Source organism: Schistocerca serialis, chromosome 1, assembly GCF_023864345.2.
Source record: "Schistocerca serialis cubense isolate TAMUIC-IGC-003099 chromosome 1, iqSchSeri2.2, whole genome shotgun sequence".
NCBI classification, from domain to species: Eukaryota; Metazoa; Arthropoda; class Insecta; order Orthoptera; family Acrididae; genus Schistocerca; species Schistocerca serialis.
The window spans coordinates 312,372,322-312,392,486 of NC_064638.1; the positions used below are offsets into that span (position 1 = coordinate 312,372,322).

Genomic DNA, 20,165 nt, shown 5'->3' on the forward strand with positions numbered 1-20,165 from the left:
TTCAAATTCTGAAGGTGTCAGGGGTAAAATACAGGGAGCGAAAGGCTATTTACAGTTTGTACAGAAACCGGATGGCAGTTGTAAGAGTCGAGGGGCATGAAAGGGAAGCAGTGGTTGTGAAGGGAGTGAGACAGGGTTGTAGCCTATCCCCAATGCTATTCAGTCTTTATATTGAGCAAGCAGTGAAGGAAACACAAGAAAAATTTGGAGTAAGAATTAAAATCCATGAAGAAGAAATAAAAACTTTGAGGTTTGCTGATGACATTGTAATTCTGTCAGAGATAGCCAAGGACCTGGAAGAGCACTTCAACGGAATGGACAGTGTCTTGAAAGCAGGATATCATATGAACATCAACAAAAGCAAAACGAGGATAATGGAATGTAGTCAAATTAAATCATGTGATGCTGAGGGAATTAGATCAGCAAATGAGACACTTAAAGTAGTACGTGAGTTTTGCTATTTGGGGAGTAAAATAACTGATGGTGGTCGAGGTAGAGAGGATATAAAATCTAAACTGGCAATGGCAAGGAAAGCGTTTCTGAAGAAGAGAAAATTGTTAACATCGAGTATAGATTTAAGTGCCAGAAAGTATTTTCTGAAAGTGTTTGTATGGAGTGTATGGAAGTGAAACATGAACGATAAGGAGTTTAGGTCAGAAGAGAATAGAAACTTTCAAAATGTGGTGCTACAGAAGAATGCTGAAAATTAGATTGGTAAATCATGTAACTAATGAGGAGGTACTGAATAGAGTTGGGGAGAAGAGGAATTTGTGGCACAAGTTGACTAGAAGTAGGGATCAGCTGGTAGGACATGATATGAAGCATCAAGGGATCACCAATTTAGTATTGGAGAGCAGTGTGGAGGGTAAAAATTATGGAGGAAGGCCAAGAGATGACTACACTAAGCAGATTCAGAAGGATGTAGGTTGCAGTAGTTACTTGGAAATGAAGAAGCTTGCACAGGATAGAGCAGCATAGAGGGCTGCATCAAACCCTTCTCTGGACTGAAGACCACAACAACAATGACATGCTGTCTTGTTGTTCAACATAGACAGTTGGCTGTGCAACAACCAGTTCACTTTGCTGATTATCCAGTCTACAATTAGGAGTAGGTATCATACCATAGTTAGGTTCAAATACTTACTGACTGCTGACAACTTCACAAGATTCAAGGTAACAGAACCAAATGCAGCCAATTTATTAAGCATTGGAAGGTTAGTTTGTGGTAGTAATTCTTGAACTCCTTAAATCGTTCCACCAAACCTTCAGTTGTATACAAGATCATGTGTACAGTCTGTCAGAGATGTAATCAGGTTTGGAAAGCACCATGGGCTTGAAATTAATACCCAGTACTCTACTCAGGTTCAGAAAACAAATCTGTATTGGTTTATTTGTCCATGGGAATTACATGACGAGGATTGCTGAGGGGGGGAGAGAAAATAACTCCAGTAATCCCAGACCAGTCTTGAAGGAGAAGGGAATAATTCTGAGGTAAAAGAACTAAGCCATTTAGCATCTGCTTTAGGCAGCGGCTTGCAGTAGAAGAGAGAGAGGTTTTTTTGGTTGCAGTTCTGAGGATCTTCAGTCTCACGAGTCTGCTGATCCTGTGATGTGATTTGATTTTTCAGGATGGCTTTGCTGATAATAATACAACATATTTCGGAGTGAGCCAGTCAACTGCTTAAAGGTAATAGAAAAAAAAGGTGGCCTGTTTGTAAAATTTAAATAATACAGTTTATTTGTGTTTGGAGCCCATGGGCAGCTCATACATCCTCCTCTCTCCTTGAGAAATTTCGTAATGGTCGAATTTGACAATATCAATGAGGCCTTAAATTGAGGGGGTAACAACATTTGCTTAAAATGAAATATTTTAATCTCATTTAACAATTCAAACCTTGGAATGTGAGTATAATTGTTATGTCACCATGTGGAGACTAGAGTTGTCAACACAGGCATTACAAAGTTAGTCAGAGCTGATTTCAGAGACAGCTTTGAAGAGTACAAGCAACTGAAAAACACAAACAAAAAGAAGTAAGATGCAACATAAAAAAATCAGTAGCTGGCTATAGGTCAAGGTTTCTTTATAAATAATAAATGAAATAAATGATCAATTTCTAGCATTTTTATAGGAGGTAACAGACCTGGTGTGATGAGTATTAAAAGAAGGGCAGTGTGACATTGACAGGCCTCCACATCAGATTGTGATTGGTAATTTTTAGAGTGATGTGAGCGTACAGTGTCCGACATCTGTACAGTTACCAGATAATCACCAGGGTGATCAAGCAGAAGTTAAGAAACTGAAAATACATTAATGTGCAAACAGCCGTAATTGACACAAATTGAAGATAAGGCAGATCATAATCATTGAACAGAATTTTGAAACAGCATGGAAGCTCCGTAAGTCTAACTTATTTCAAGCTCATTATCACCATTTATTATGTGCTCTTAGTAACATTGTAACTATTTAATTGATCAAGCAGAAGTTAAGAAACTGAAAATACATTAATGTGCAAACAGCAGTAAGTTAACTACTTGATTAAATCTTTCCGAGCATCAACCAGACTCAAGCTTGAAATTAAATAGATTTAAGTAACAAAAGATAACTGTAGAACATGGCACTTCTCGTTGCACTGATGTGTCTTATAAACAAATAATAAATCATTTACAGTATATACCTGAAGGGTGATTCATTTGACCCAAATTTATTTGACTGTAAAAACTAGGTAATTAAGTTCATTTAAACTTATTAGAGAGGTGGTAAAAATAACTCAGTACAGTAAAACAATGCCAAATGAACAAGTAAGCACAATGATAGGAGACTATTGTCTGACAAACACAAAAGTAAACAATTTGTAAGACAAATAGAAAATAGCAGTTTTAATTAAAGAAAACAGTCCTAAGTGAGTTTACAAAATTACAGTTCATTACAGTAGAAAGCCCCCATGAACCATGGACCTTGCCATTGGTGGGGAGGCTTGCGTGCCTCAGTGATACAGATGGCCGTACCATAGGTGCAACCACAACGGAGGGGTATCTGTTGAGAGGACAGACAAATGTGTGGTTCCTGAAGAGGGGCAGCAGCCTTTTCAGTAGTTGCAGGGGCAACAGTCTGGATGATTGATTGATCTGGCCTTGAAACACTAACCAAAATGGCCTTGCTGTGCTGGTATTGCGAACGGCTGAAAGCAAGGGGAAACTACAGCCGTAATTTTTCCCGAGTCATGCAGCTTTACTGTATGGTTAAATATGATGGCGTCCTCTTGGGTAAAATATTCTGTAGGTACAATAGTCCCCCATTTGGATCTCCGGGCGGGGACTACTAAAGAGGACATCGTTATCAGGAGAAAGAAAACTGGCGTTCTATGGATCGGAGCATGGAATGTATCGGAGCATGGAATGTATCGGAGCATGGAATGTCAGATCCCTTAATCGGGCAGGTAGGTTGGAAAATTTAAAAAGGGAAATGGATAGGTTGAAGTTAGATATAGTGGGAATTAGTGAAGTTCGGTGGCAGGAGGAACAAGACTTTTGGTCAGGTGAATACAGGATTATAAATACAAAATAAAATAGGGGTAATGCAGGAGTAAGTTTAATAATGAATAAAAAAATAGGAGTGCGGGTAAGCTACCACCAACAGCATAGTGAACGCATTATTGTGGCCAAGATAGGCACGAAGCCCATGCCTACTACAGTAGTACAAGTTTATATGCCAACTAGCTCTGCAGATGATGAAGAAATTGATGAAATGTATGATGCGATAAAAGAAATTATTCAGGTAGTGAAGGGAGATGAAAATTTAATAGTCATGGGTGACTGGAATTCAAGAGTAGGAAAAGGGAGAGAAGGAAACATAGTGGGTGAATATGGATTAGGGAGACAAATGAAAGAGGAAGCCGTCTGGTAGAATTTTGCACAGAGCATAGCTTAATCATAGCTAACACTTGGTTCAAGAATCATAAAAGAAGGTTGTATACATGGAAGAATCCTGGAGATACTAGAAGGTATCAGATAGATTATATAATGGTAAGATAGAGATTTAGGAACCAGGTTTTAAATTGTAAGACATTTCCAGGGGCAGATGTGGACACTGACCACAATCTATTCATTATGAACTGTAGATTAAAACTAAAGAAACTGCAAAAAGGTGGGAATTTAAGGAGATAGGACCTGGATAAACTGACTAAACCAGAGGCTGTACAGAGTTTCAGGGAGAGCATAAGGGAACAATTGACAGAAATGGGGGGAAAGAAATACAGTAGAAGAAGAATGGGTAGCTCTGAGGGATGAAGTAGTGAAGGCAGCAGAGGATCAAGTAGGTAAAAAGACGAGGGCTAGTAGAAATCCTTGGGTAACAGAAGAAATATTGAATTTAATTGATGAAAGGCGAAAATATAAAAATGCAGTAAATGAAGCAAGCAAAAAGGAATACAAACGTCTCAAAAATGAGATCGACAGGAAGTGCAAAATGGCTAAGGAGGGGTGGCTAGAGGACAAATGTAAGGATGTAGAGGTGTATCTCACTAGGGGTAAGATAGATACTGCCAACAGGAAAATTAAAGAGACCTTTGGAGAAAAGAGAAACACTTGTATGAATATCAAGAACTCAGATGGAAACCCAGTTCTAAGCAAAGAAGGGAAGGCAGAAAGGTGGAAGGAGTATATAGAGGGTCTATACAAGGGTGACGTACTTGAGGACAATATTATGGAAATGGAAGAGTATGTAGATGAAGATGAAATGGGAGATACGATACTGCGTGAAGAGTTTGACAGAGCACTGAAAGACCTGAGTCGAAACAAGGCCCCTGGAATAGACAACATTCCATTGGAACTACTGACGGCCTTGGGAGAGCCAGTCCTGACAAAACTCTACCATCTGGTGAGCGAGATGTATGAGACAGGCGAAACACCGTCAGACTTCAATAAGAATATAATAATTCCGATCCCAAAGAAAGCAGGTGTTGACAGATGTGAAAATTACCGAACTATCAGTTTAATAAGTCATGGCTGCAAAATACTAACGCGAATTCTTTACAGACAAATGGAAAAGCTGGTAGAAGCCGACCTCGGTGAAGATCAGTTTGGATTCCGCAGAAATGTCGGAACACGTGAGGCAACACTGACCCTATGACTTATCTTAGAAAATAGATTAAGGAAAGGCAAACCTACATTTCTAGCATTTGTAGACTTAGAGAAAGCTTTTGACAATGTTCACTGGAATACTTTCTTTCAAATTCTAAAGGTGGGAGTGGTAAAATACAGGGAGCGAAAGGCTATTTACAATTTGTACAGAAACCAGATGGCAGTTATAAGAGTCGAGGGGCATGAAAGGGAAGCAGCGGTTGGGAAGGGAGTAAGACATGGTTGTAGCCTCTCCCCGATGTTGTTCAATCTGTATATTGAGCAAGCAGTAAAGGAAACAAAAGAAAAATTCGGAGTAGGTATTAAAATTCATGGAGAAGAAATAAAAACGTTGAAGTTCGCCGATGACGTTGTAATTCTGTCAGAGACAGCAAAGGGCTTGGAAGAGCAGTTGAACGGAATGGACAGTGTCTTGAAAGGAGGATATAAAATGTACATCAGCAAAAGCAAAACAAGGATAATGGAATGTAGTCGAATTAAGTCTGGTGATGCTGAGGGAATTAGATTAGGAAATGAGACACTTAAAGTAGTAAAGGAATTTTGCTATTTGGGGAGCAAAATAACTGATGTTAGTCGAAGTAGAGGGGATATAAAATGCAGACTGGCAATGGCAAGGAAAGCGTTTCTGAAGAAGTATACATCGAGTATAGATTAAAGTGTCAGGAAATCGTTTCTGTAAGTATTTGTATGGAGTGTAGCCATGTATGGAAGCGAAACATGGACGATAAATATTTTGGACAAGAAGAGAATAGAAGCTTTCGAAATGTGGTACTACAGAAGAATGCTGAAGATTAGATGGGTAGATCGCATAACTAATGAGGAGGTATTGAATAGAATTGGGGAGAAGAGGAGTTTGTGGCACAACTTGACAAGAAGAAGGGACCGGTTGGTAGGACATGTTCTGAGGCATCAAGGGATCACAAATTTAGCATTGGAGGGCAGTGTCGAGGGTAAAAATCGTAGAGGGAGACCAAGAGATGAATACACTAAGCAGATTCAGAAGGATGTAGGTTGCAGTAGGTACTGGGAGATGAAGAAGCTTGCACAGGATAGAGTAGCATGGAGAGCTACATCAAACCAGTCTCAGGACTGAAGGCAACAATGAAAAAAAAAAACAGTAGAAAAACGTTGTAGAACTCATTATTAACTTTTACACTGGATCTTGATGAAGGCACATAATTTGCTGGAGTGGCCATATGTGTTCTACCACATAATTTTCATCTGAAACATTAGTGCATATAGTCATAATCAGTATTAAAATAGCAAGCAGGGTAGAAGTAAAATATGCTAAAATGCCATACTATGGGCAGTGTCTCTATCTAGTGGTTTTGTTGCTGCTCCTGTGCCATCAACTAATCTAAGGCCTTGAACGATTCATTGTTGTTAGTATCTGGAAGAAATGATACAGCAGGATGTTTCCCCACCCTCTAGTTTCCCAAAGTTGGTTTATTAATGTTTAGTGTAAGTCAGTAACTTGGGCTACCCAGTCACATTTTCACAGCACTTGCCACACTGAGGTAGTGACATACTTGCACTGAGTGACAGAGACAGTTGCATTTAAGTAACCAGTCCTGTTAATAATAAAAGTACTCTAGTTTTATGTTGCTCTTCTTTGTTGTGTATTGGTTGCTCATTTTGCATTTCCTTTCTCTGGTTTATCTTTCCATTATCGTCTAGAGGATGATCGAGTTGCTCTTTCAATAATAATGTGAGACCTGGTGGACTTTCTGCAGAATTACACATATATTTTCAGTCATTTGACTTCTCAACACAAATCAATAAAACACATATAACTCATTCTCCATCATCACACTCCAAACTCACACGTCTGACTGCCCAAAAGAACATTGTCATTCTCTCTGCAGATAAAGGGTCCACAACTGTGGTACTTGACCATGTGGAGTATGTGGCAGAAGGATTGCGTCAACTCTCCGACACCTCAACCTACAAAGCTGTTACCAAGGATCCCATTCCCTCCATCCAGACTGAGCTGCAGAAAATCCTAAAAATCCAAGGTCCCTCACAAGGCCTCACAACGGCTTCCATAGACCTACTCACTCCACCTGAGCTACGTACCCCTACCTTCTACCTATTATCCAAAATCCACAAAGAGAACCATCCTGGCCGTCTAATTGTGGCAGGCTCATCCTACATCAAAGACACAAACCACTTCCTAGAATGCCTCAAATCCATTCCCACTCCCCTCCCACATGAAACTTTTCTTGTCACCATAGATGCTACATCCCTTTACACAAACATCCCACATACCCATTGTGTCTCTGCCCTTGAACACTACCTCTCCCAACGCCCACCTGAAGATCTTCCAAAAACCTCGTTCCTTATCACACTTACCAACTTCATCCTCACCCATAATTACTTCACTTTTGAAGGCCAAACCTACAAACAAATCAGGGGAACGGCCATGGGAACCAGGATGGGTCCGTCCTATGCCAACCTCTTCATGGGCTGCATGGAGGAGGCTTTCCTGAAGACCCAACAGCTGCTTCCCCTGGCCTGGTATAGGTTTATAGATGACATCTTTGTGGTCCGGACTCATGGTGAAGAAACACTCCCTAATTTCCTCCATAACCTCAACTCCTTTTCGAATCTGAATTTCACCTGGTCCTTCTCCAAAACCCAAGCCACCTTCCTGGATGTTGACCTTCATCTTGTTGAAGCTCACATCCACACCTCTGTCCACATCAGACCCACAAACAAACAACAGTACCTTCACTTTGATAGCTGCCATCCATTCCACATCAAATGCTCCCTTCCCTACAGCCTAGGTATTCGTGGCAAATGTATCTGCTCCAGTGATGAATCCCTCAACAATTACACCAATAACCTGACCAGTGCTTTCCTCTCCCGCAACTATCCTGCAGACCTTGCCCACAAACAGATCTCCCGAGCAATACATTCCTCCCCGTCCAACAACAATGTTCCTACCCCCAGACCACACAGAAGCATCCCCCTTGTCACCCAATATTATCCTGGCCTCGAATACATCAACAAATTACTCCGCCAGGGATATGACTTTCTCAAGTCAAGCTCTGAAATGAGATCATCCCTTGACAGTATTCTCCCCACACCACCCAGAGTTACCTTTCGTCGCCCCCCTAACCTCCATAACATCCTTGTCAAACCCTACAATATTCCCAGACCACCTTCTCTACCCAGCGGTTCCTACCCCTGTAACCGACCCCACTGCAAAACCTGCCCCATGCATCCCCCCACAACCACCTACTCCAGTCCCACTGCTGGTAAAACATACACAATTCAAGGCAGGGCCACATGTGAAACAACACATGTCATTTATCAGCTGACATGCCTGCACTGCACAGCCTTTTACATCGGTATGACGACAACTAAACTGGCTGAGTGCATGAACGGGCACAGACGAACTGTCCACCTAGGAGATGTCCGATACCCAGTAGCAGAGCATGCCGTCCAGCATAATTCTAGGGACCTCGGAACCTGCTACACCGTACGTGCCATTTGGCTTCTCCCACCCAACACCAGTCCCTCAGAACTGTGGAGATGGGAACTTGCACTCCAACACATCCTTTCATCCCGCCATCCCCCTGGACTGAACCTACGTTAACCAACCTCACTCCCATTTACTCTTCAGTCTTCTCCTTTTTCCCTCTCCTCTTTAGCAATTCACACATCTTTTCATCCTACATAGTTGTGTTTATCTTTATACTATATACCTCTTTACTTCTGTATCCATCCTGTTTGATTTGAAGCTGGCATAGTACTTAACAGTAGAATATCTCTGGCTTCCATCTGACAACCATGCCTCCATCCTTGCTACCCTCCCTGTTTAACTTTCCCTGTTGCTTCATAACCTGGGTTGTGAGTAACTGAATCCACTTTCCCTTCTTCCCTTATTTTCCCCTCTCTCCTCCTTGATGAAGGAACAAAGTTCCGAAATCTAGGAATGTAAATTTTCTGTTCTGTATTGTGAATCTATCAGCTGTACTGAGCTGAGGTAAGTACTGGCCAGCCCCTCTATCTCTTTGTTAGTATTTGTTTCAAAAGAACAAAGATTTATTTCTAACATCATGTAGCAAAGAAATTACTATCATACATTGATCTATTTATGCAAAACACTCTATGGAACCATACATTTCATTAATAACATACAGTTAATTGTCTATCTTTTCTGAGAAGTTCATCATCATCATTGTAATTACATTAAGTATTTATAAATGACATTTAAACATTTTCACGTAGCTATGTAGTAGTAGATTTTTGGTTTTTATGTTTTTGGTGTAATATCACTCACTTCATATGATCCAAGACTGGTTAGTACATTTATCTCACCATAGTCAATTTTATTACAATAGCTCCACAAAAATTTTGAAAGCATAAAAGATGAAAAAAAATTTTATACAACATAATAAAACTGGTTATCCCAGCAAATTTTGGAGTACAAAAAATCAATATGCAATGGTTCTTCATTACATGATATACAACATTTTGCCTTCTTAGCATCATCACTTCATTCAGATGAGGTCAAAAACAAAATTTTGCATTACTGAGGTATTTTATCACAGAGTTTCGAAAACAGTTTCAAAGTCTGACCTTTTACCTATCCTGTAGCTCTCAAATTATTACCAAATATCGTATAACATGTATAGGACTAGCAGAAGGGTGGTACATGTAACAGTGATTTTATCATTTTAACATGACAGTAAAACTTGTATTTCATGAGAGTGTCTGTGTACCTATCTGCCTTTAATAGGTGAAATATCATTGACTGGTATTGCCTATGACCAAAAGAAAACATCTTAGTCCATATAGAGTTATCTGAAGTTTTTTTAAGAAAATATAGCAAAATATTTTGGATCATAGAACAAAATTAATGCACTTAGTTAGCAACTTAATCCTTTTTCTCATAAACCAATGAAATGTTTTTGTAACAACATTTTACAATGTCATACTTCCAAATTTACCTCATAATCAATGCACTTAGTTAGGAACTTAATCCTTTTTCTCATAATACAAATGAAATATCTTTGTAACAACATTATATAATGTCCTACTTTTAAGTTTACCTTTCATACAGAACATTGAACCACAGATATAAAAATATTCTATAACAAAAAGTATTTCTTGTTCTATTTTGCAAATACTTTTCCTCCCACCCCCCCTCCCTCCCCTTAACATGGCGAATACTATAGGGGTAGCACTGTCAGTAGCATCATACACAGAAGTTGTGGTGATATAAATAGGATAGACCTCAGACAGGAAAGAGTTAAAAGTCCACTAGAAATTAGCAATGGATTCACCCAGCTAGGGAAGGCGCCACTCATGAAATGGTGTCGCTACCAAAGTCAGCAATCTCCCTACCTATTCTATGTGCAAAATTGTCAATTTAAGTTGTCACTTATTTTGTCCTTAAGTCTCTGATTGCTACAAACATTTTGCATTCATTAGTTTTCGTACGCATAATAGATTATACCAGGGCTTCCCAACGTGTGGTCCACAGACCCCTTAGGGGTCCGCCGACTCTTTCTAGGGGGTCCGCGGCCACCTTTCACCAAATCATGTAAAATAATGAGTAAAATTATTGAATAAAGATGTGAAAATCAAATTCATCACTATTTTTTTTTCGTATGACAAACATGTTTACTTTTATTTCAGGTCGTATTCCCAAGCAGCCTTTGCGGTTCCTAAGTGAGAACGCATACACAGTTTAGTGCTGGAGAATGCGGCTTCTCTGATCGACTGTTTCGCAACAATACGGGGGTCGCTTGTGAGCCGGCTCACGGCGCTAGATGCGCTGAAACCTTTTACGCATGCGCGGAGCGAGCTTTGTCGACCAATCAGTGAACAGTTTGGACGTGACATTGATTGCTCTTGGAGGAAGGCAGCTCCAACGTGTGAAATGTCAATTACAAAGTAATTTTAATCAGGCTATAGTGCGTTGAAAAAAGGGAGTAAATCCACTAAATCCACTAGCAAGTGTCTGGATACAGTGAGAATTCAAATTGGATCGTTAATTTCAAGTTGTTTTCATCCATCTCTAAACCAAAGACTATTGATACTTCGGGGGGGGGGGGGAGGGGGGGGGGGTGTTACTGGAACATGGCACTTGGATTAAGAAGCTTTTAGTTCCCATGGGTTTCGCTCTGAAATTTAAAGTTACTGTGTTCTTGACTGATTAGGGGTCCGCCATGGATTTTCAACTGAAGAAGGGGTCCGCCAGCTGAAAAGGTTGGGAAGCCCTGGATTATACAACAGCATATGAAAAATTGCTTTTCAAGTCTTTCAAATTATGTTGCAGGATGAGACAATTACCTCATACTTCCATATTTTCTTAAAAACTGATTTATTTAGTTACTTAAGTAAAAAAATATTGGCTATAAATTATGCCAATGAAATCTGCTTTAAAGTGCTGTTCATTACGATTAAAATTAACATGGAAATGACTTCACAAGGTGTTAATAATTTATAGTCAGCAACAAGGTGTTTAGTATTTGTAAGTTATTTCCTATCAATACTAACTCTTTCTATTGCCAATGCTATGGGGTCATGCAGATGTTAAATAAAATTCAGGCATTTTCAACAAATCGGACACAGCTCGAGCTTTCATAAACATCTATCATATAATCAAAGGCCAATGGTCAACATCATTTTTTGTGATTTCCTTATAGTCATTTCTCAGAATTTTCTACAGCATACCATCATAAACAAAAGTACAATGATTACAAAACAGAGCACCAATAAGTCCCTAATATTTCATTTCCCTAACATCATTATGAACCTCATAAACTTCACATACTCATTTATAGTTCACAATACAATGAACCTTCATCTCTCACAGCACTTCATCTCAACATAAACATTATCAACATCACAAAATATTCCATAAAACCACATAAATCAACAATATACCTCAAATAGAAAAATTGCTCTGCATTGTAATCCTTGTGTTCTATTCATAATAGTACAGCGTGTGTTATAAACCAAGAAAAATATGTTTATCAATAACTTTGAATAGATCTGAAAAACAACACTCTCCATTATACCTTTCCCTCACAAAGACACCATAATAATAACTGAACTGATAAAGCTTATAAACTTCTCACCTTTAAATTTTCCATAACCGTTTTTTATTCACTAAAGCACTAGATGTTTTGGTATTGCTAACATTGGCTGACTATAGTAATATTTTCTCAGTCTGACTCATTCATGTAAAAAAATTTACTTTTTTTATCCTCATCATAAAACCATAACACATTTTCTTTAATTCCCACTTTCACAAAATATTCTTATCTTACCGTTCACCAATAAAAATCTTCATTAACTATAAACTCATCTTACAGACCCATCATGACAGTAGCATAACATTAATTTCCTCATTACCATGTTACAGATTCCATACTGATATCCTATTGCATGTAATGTAAATCGTCTGAATAAATCATCAAGTACTTTGAAAATATCTGTTTTCTATTGATAATAAATGAAAGAAATAATATTGCCAATCTCTAGCGTCACCTGTGGAAAGAACGGGATAATAATTAAGATAATTTGAAATTGCTGCTTAATGGCGGCCAATTACTGCCATCCAGCGATGTTCAGTTTGCTGCCAGTGCGGCATCTGAAATTCTTTAAAAATGATGGGACAAGCAAACGGGATATGTAGTGCAGGTTACAGTTAAAATTAACAACAGCAATACTTTAGACATATATTGGAGCACACTGCTCAAATAATGAAACAGATACGCACCTTATTATGTAGATTGCGCACAATGGTGTCCTATCAGAAGAAGACAAAGCAAGAGAGCTTCCGGCGCTTTTTGTTTCACGCCAATGCCAAAAAGAACAAAGATAATAATAATACTTATGTTACAGATAATAATTTTTCTTTGTAATCACATTATTCCTCGACTTTCAGTGTACTTTCTTTTACATATGACAAATATAATTGCTTAATATTGTGGAAAATTTTTTAATAATTAATAGTTCTTATAATCTGGGCCATGGGACATCAAAAGGTACCCTGGAATGCCATGGTCACATGTTCCAATGTCCGGGTGTGGCATTCCACATTATGTCACATGAAGCACTTTCACTAAACTTTTCACTTCGCATCACAATATGTAACATAATTTCAGTTGTAGATTTCTATGATTGTCTCGTACTTTGAGTTTACATCAATACCCTTTACACAGTTCAACGAGGTTATAAAATTGTAATGTCACTGGTACATATATTTAAACAGTATATTTTATTTTACCAAGGATAGTCTGTTAAGAATTAAAGCTGGAGACATGTACTTTTTGTCGCTCTCCATTCAGACGGGAGCCCTAAGGGAAACCACAGAAAACCTGGGCAGAGTGAAATAGACTATCCTTCATCATCTATCTGTTATTGTTGTTGTTGTGGTCTTCAGTCCTCAGCATCACCCGAATTAATTTGACTACGTTCCATTATCCTCGTTTTGCTTTTGTTGATGTTCATGTTATATCCTCCTTTCAAGACACTGTCCATTCTGTTCAACTGCTCTTCCAGGTCCTTTGCTGTCTCTGACAGAACTTTAATATCATCGGCAAATCTCAAAGTTTGTATTTCTTCTCCAAGGATTTTAATTCCTACTCTGAATTTTTCATTTGTTTCCTTTACTGCTTCCTCAATATACAGATTGAATAATGTCAGGGATAGGCTACAACCCTGTCTCACTCCCTTCCCAACCACTGCTTCCCTTTCAAGCCCCTCAGCTCTTATAACTGCCATCTGATTTCTGTACAAACCGTAAATAGCCTTTCGCTCCCTGTATTTGACCCCTTCCAACTTCAGATTTTGAAAGAGAGTATTCCAGCCAACATTGTCAAAAGCTTTCTCTAAGTCTGCAAATGCTTGAAACGTAGGTTTGCCTTTCCTTAATCTGTCTTCTAAGATAAGTCATAGGGTCAATATTGCCTCACATGTTCCAACATTTCTGCGGAATCCAAACTGATCTTCCCTGAGGTCGGCTTCTACCACTTTTTCCATTTGTCTGTAAAGAATTCGTGTTAGTATTTTGCAGCCGTGACTTATCAAACTGATAGTTCGGTAATTTTCACATCTGTCAACACCTGCTTTCTTTGGGATTGGAATTATTATATTCTTATTGAAGTATGAGGGTATTTCACCTGTCTCATATATCTTGCTCACCAGATGGTAGAGTTTTATCAGGGCTGGCTCTTCCAAAGCTATCAGTAGCTATAATGGAATGTTGTTTACTCCTGGGGCCTTCTTTTGACTTAGGTCTTTCAGTGCTCTGTCAAACTCTTCACGCACTACCATATCTCCCATTTCATCTTCATCTATATCCTCTTCCATTTCCGTAATACTGTCCTCAATTATATTGCCCTTGTATAGACCCTCTATATATAGTCCTTCCACCTTTCTGCTTTCCATTCTTTGCTTAGAACTGGGTTTCTATCTGACCCCTTGATATTCATACAAGTGGTTCTCTTTTCTCCAAAGGTCTCTTTAATTTTCCTGCAGGCAGTATCTATCTTACCCCTAGTGATATATGCCTCTACATCCCTACATTTGTCCTCTAGCCATCCCTCCTTAGCCATTTTGCACTTCCTGCCAATCTCATTTTTGAGACGTTGTATTCCTTTTTGCATGCTTCATTAACTGCATTTTTATATTTTCTCCTTTCATCAATTAAATTCAATATTTCTTCTGTTAGCCAAGGGTTTCTACTAGCCCTCATCTTTTTACCTACTTGATTTGCTGCTGCCTTCACTATTTCATCTCTCAAAGTTACCCATTCTTCTTCTACTATATTTCTTTCCACCATTCTTGTCAATATTTCCCTAATGCTCTCCCTGAAACTCTCTACAACCTCTGGTTCTGTCAGTTTATCCAGGTCCTTAAATTCTCACCTTTTTGCAGTCTCTTCAGTTTTAATCTACAGTTCATAACTAATAGATTGTGGTCAGAGTCCACATCTGCCCCTGGAAATGTCTTACATTTTAAAACATGGTTCCTAAATCTCTGTCTTACCATTATATAATCTATCTGAAACCTTCTAGTATCTCCAGGCCTCTTCCATGTATACAACCTTCTTTCATGATTCTTGAACCAAGTGTTAGCTATGATTAAGTTATGCTCTGTGCAAAATTCTAGCAGGCATCTTCCTCTTTCATTTCTTACCCCCATTTCATATTCACCTACTATGTTTTCTTCTCTTCCTTTTCCTGCTATCGAATTCCAGTCACCCATGACTATTGAAATTTCATCTCCCTTCACTATCTGAATAACATCTTTTATCTCAACATACATTTCATTAATCTCTCCATTATCTGCGGAGCTAGTTGGCATATAAACTTGTACTACTGTAGTAGGTGTGGGCTTCTTCTCTATCTTGGCCACAATAATGCATTCACTATGCTGTTTATAGTTGCTTACCCACACTCCTATTTTTTTATTCATTATTAAATATACTCCTGCATTACCCCTAGTTGATTTTGTATTTATAGCTGTGATTTCACCTGACCAGAAGTCTTGTTCCTCCTGCCACCGAACTTCACAAATTCCCAATATATCTAACTTTAACCTATCCATTTCCCTTTTTAATTTTTCTAACCTACCTGCCCTATTAAGGGATCTGACATTCCAGTCTCTGATCCGTAGAACGCCAGTTTTCTTTCTACTGATAATGACATCCTCCTGTTTAGTCCCCACCTGGAGATCCAAATGTCGGAGTATTTTACCTTCGGAATATTTTACTGAAGATGACGCCATCATCATTTAACCATACGGAAAAAGCTGCATGCCTTCGGGAAGCAGTGCCAGCACAGCAAGGCCATTTTGGTTAGTGTTACAAGGCCAGATCAGTCAATCATCTAGACCAGGCTGTTCCAGCTCGTCGGCTCCGTTGTGAGCTGCGGAGCGCTCCCTGCTCCAGGAAGCCGTGTCGCTCACAGTGACCATTCAAGTGGTCCGGCACGTGGCATGGCTGGCTGAGGCAGGCAGCAAGGCAAGCGTTTTGATGTGCCAGCTGCATCTTACAAGATCGACAACCTCATACTCTTAGCTGCTAAGATGTGGTGACTTGCTACACCAGGAAATACGATGTTCAGGAAATAAATAAGAAACAACTGTTTTACAAGAAATTTATTGGGCCTCTGTAGCTTGACATTTTCTTTTCATTACAAGATCGGAAATATCAGGCGTCAAAGTGTTCGCAGCGTTAATGCGGAGGATGGCCTTCATTGTTGCATCCTTAAGAAATGATCGTTCCTTACTTTTTACTCTTTTTATTGCTGAGAAAAGCTGCTCACAACAATACGTAGATCCAAAGATGCACATGATCTGAGTGTCATTGTTGTGCAGCTTGGGAAATGTTTTTTTGCTGTAATGAATGATACCATCGTGACAAATCCAACGTGTTGTATGTAGTACTTCTCTTTCAACAAAGTTGAATTTTACAAATCAATAATCTCCAATTGAAGTGACGATGACAAGTCATCAGGGGAAACAGAAAAAGCAGCGTTGAACACCTTAAGCTCCATTTCCAAACTAGTGAGGTCTCGGAATTGTGTTTCAAACTATGTGATGAACTGCTTTAACTTTGCTTGGTAATCGCCGAAAGTAGTATCTTCAGGTAGTTTTAAAGAAGCAAGACAATTGAAGAACGTTAAATGTCCGTTACTCATCTGCCTCTCAAATAAACGTAACTTTTCCATGAATGCTTTGATCTGGTCATGCATGTCAACGATTAGCTGCCCTTTGCCCTCAATGACAGATTTAAATCATTCAGATGCATAGTTATGTCAGCTAGGAACGCCAGGTCTGATATCCATTTTATATCTTTCAGACAATGCATTTCTTCCCCTTTCATTTAGAGAAAAAGGGATATTTCCTCACAAATGGTAAAGAAAACATCAAGAACTTTTCCCTGACTCAGCCAATGAACTATACTGTGGTAAGGTATATCCCCATACTCCGCTTCCATATCTTTCAGGAATCCTTTGAATTGGTGATGATTCATACCGTTAAGCTGCACAAAATTCACACACTTCGCGACATATTTCATTACGCCACCTAGCTCTACTGTTTCAGCACACAGTGCCTCCTGGTGAATCAAACAATGAAGAGTCTAAATGTCTTTCTCGAATTCGTCCCTGAGTTTATTTTTCAAACGAGAAGCAAAACCTTGATGACGCCCAATCATTTGAGGTGCACCATCTGTTGTTACAGAATGGAGCTTATCCCACAGCAAATTCATATTGTCCACTGATTCACAAACAGCTTCAAAAATGTCATGTCCTGTTGCAGTGTAATCGAGTGGTACCACATCCAAGAGTTCTTCAGTTACTTGCAGCTCCATGTCGACACCACGCACAAAGACTCCAAGCTGAGCACAGTCCGATATGTCAGTGCTTTCATCAAGCACTAGCGAAAATGCAACAAGGCTCTCTGCCTTTTTCCTGAGCTGTGTCTCTAAATCCGCTGCCATGTTCAGGATTCAACAAGACATTGTTTGCTACCACAGGCAAACCCCTTCAATTGCCTGCACATCCCTTGGAAACCAACATTCTGCAACTGCTACCATGCATGATTTTACGAGTGATCCCACTGAAAACGGCTTGCCACTCATCGCAATGATGTGAGCGACCTTGCAGCTTGCTCGAATTGCAGATTCAGTAGTGTTTTCTCCGCTCTCATTCACCTGAAAATTATAAATGCATTACAGAACACAAACTATGTTGCATGTTTTGATACCCTCCATATTACGAAACCGTTTTTAAACTTACATCCCCTGGTATGTCATTCTTAAGCCTGGCTACCAGTTCTCTGCGTGCAACGCCTTCTACCTGATCATAGTGCGCTGCGTGAAGACGTGTATAATGCCATTGTATACTGTACCTCTTCGCAGAATTAAATACTTTATGACATACAATACTCTGTGGATGACCATCCCTCTCAATGAATAGAAAGGTATCCTCCAATAGAGGTACAGGGCTCCCGTGGCTAGTCATAGCTGTCATTGAACACGGATTATTGCGTCAGTTGCGGCTGTATGCGGTCAGGGGGCAGTGAGTTCGCTTTCCCCCTCCACGTGGGCTCCGAGCTGCCGCAGTGAGCACTTTGGCTCCCTGGAGCTTGGTTCGAACAGCCTGATCTAGACTGTTGCCCCTGCAACTACTGAAAAGGCTACTGCCCGTCTTCAGGAACCACACGTTTGTCTGGCCTCTCAACAGATACCTCTCCATAGTTGTTGCACCTACGGTACGGCTATTTGTATATTGCTTGCAAGAGATCTTGGAAATTACCTATAGCCCTTTGTAAAGATCTGTTCGAAACACTGATGATTTCAACTACGCAATGTGAATAATTTACCAATCAGTTGTACACATTAAAAATGACATCGATAATTACAGCACGAACTGCTGCTCCTTCCATAAGCATGAAACAAGATATAGACTTAGCTTACATTTACCAGGAAAGAATAACCATAAAACTAAAAATAGAATTTTTTGTACCAAGAAATAAAACTGTATGATACATTGCCCAAGGAGATTGTAAAGAGATTACTAAAAGAAACCTATTTAGAAAGGCATTTAAAAAATTCCAGTTAAGCAAAATGTTGTACACAATGAAGGATTATTTACGTAACACACAGCATGAGTTTGGTAAAAAATGTAAAACAAATAAATAATAATAACAATAATAAAACAACTATCATTTCACAAAGCTCTCTCATACTGTACTATGGTTTTTGCTTTCTTTTCTTTTCTTAAAAAATCTACACTCAAATGTACAATACTAACAACTTATCCTCCTCTTTCTGAGATCATCATCACACTCATTACAGAGATGTGCTGACTCAGTTTTCCTGGCGAATATATGGGAAGTTGTAGCACACAAAATAGAAACATTATTAAATCACTTCTTTGTTAAAGAAAGTATGTACACTAGGGACAAAGTGAATAAGGTAGCACTGTTTTAAACAGACTGGCCATTTATTCGGGAGGGTGGAAGCTCCAATCTACATCCAGCCATCCTGATTTAGGTTTTCTTTAGTTTCCCTAAATCACGTCAAGCAAATGCTGGAGCTATCAGAATGAATCATATTGTTGCATGACAATGCCCACACTCACATTGCCAATTGGATGAAGGCTACACTTCAGTAATTTGGTTGGGAAACAATGGAAGATCCTCCATACAAGCAGATCTTTCACCATGTGACTTTTTCATCTTTGGTGACCTGAAGAAAGACACATGGATGTTGATTTCAGTTGGACAAGGAAGTGCAAGAGTTGATGCAGTTGTGGAACTGTCTGCGGCCACATTCTATAAAATAGGAATTGATCATCTTATCTGAGATAAATGTATTAATGCATGTTGTGATTACTTTTGAAGGAAACCATTCCATGGTCCCGCTGCGACAGGTTCAGTTTTTAATTGACTGCCCCTCATACTTTAAATCAGACTGCAGTAACAGCTCTCGCTGAATAATGGGTTTGCCTACAATCATTAATTCTATACTCAGTCCCCAAATTAAACAGAAAAAACAGTAATATATAGTTCAGTAGAAAAAATACCCTCTGCAACATGCTTTGTAATTTTTAATAGTGCAAAAATGCAGATTTTGTTGTTATCTTGCACATTATATCTTTTGTTCAGTTTATGCTGTTGCAGAGGATAGATTTAATCAATATATCCTTTTCCTTCTTTATATATAACATTGACAGTCATGTTTACAATTATTTTATCAGTACTGTACTTCTTAGAAAAAGATTTTTGTGTGTAATATAATTTAAATTTACTTATGTCTAATATTCTCCAACAGTTTGCAGACAAACTAAGCGTAATCATAGGAGATGAGAGGAATAAAATAAAGATGAACTTAATCTTATTTATTGAATCAGCCAAAGGAATAATGGACTTACCCAAAATATGTCAAAAATCTATTGAACTGGCTGAAAAGTCATGTTTTTTACCTGTTGCATTGATCATTGGAAGTGATGACTTGTGCGCTGATCTTGGTAAAACATAAAATTTTAAAT

General features: G+C 39.0%; 1 protein-coding gene across 4 annotated transcripts in view; it reads left to right on the top strand.

Annotated features, from left to right (window-relative positions):
* Positions 1-20,165, top strand: part of LOC126469618 (citramalyl-CoA lyase, mitochondrial-like) — a 204,096-nt gene that overhangs the window by 110,991 nt on the left and 72,940 nt on the right. For all 4 annotated transcript variants that reach the window (XM_050096757.1, XM_050096762.1, XM_050096751.1 and 1 more), the window contains one exon: positions 19,949-20,144. In XM_050096757.1, coding sequence (XP_049952714.1) covers positions 19,949-20,144 — 196 coding nt within the window. The remainder of the gene's footprint in view (positions 1-19,948; positions 20,145-20,165) is intronic.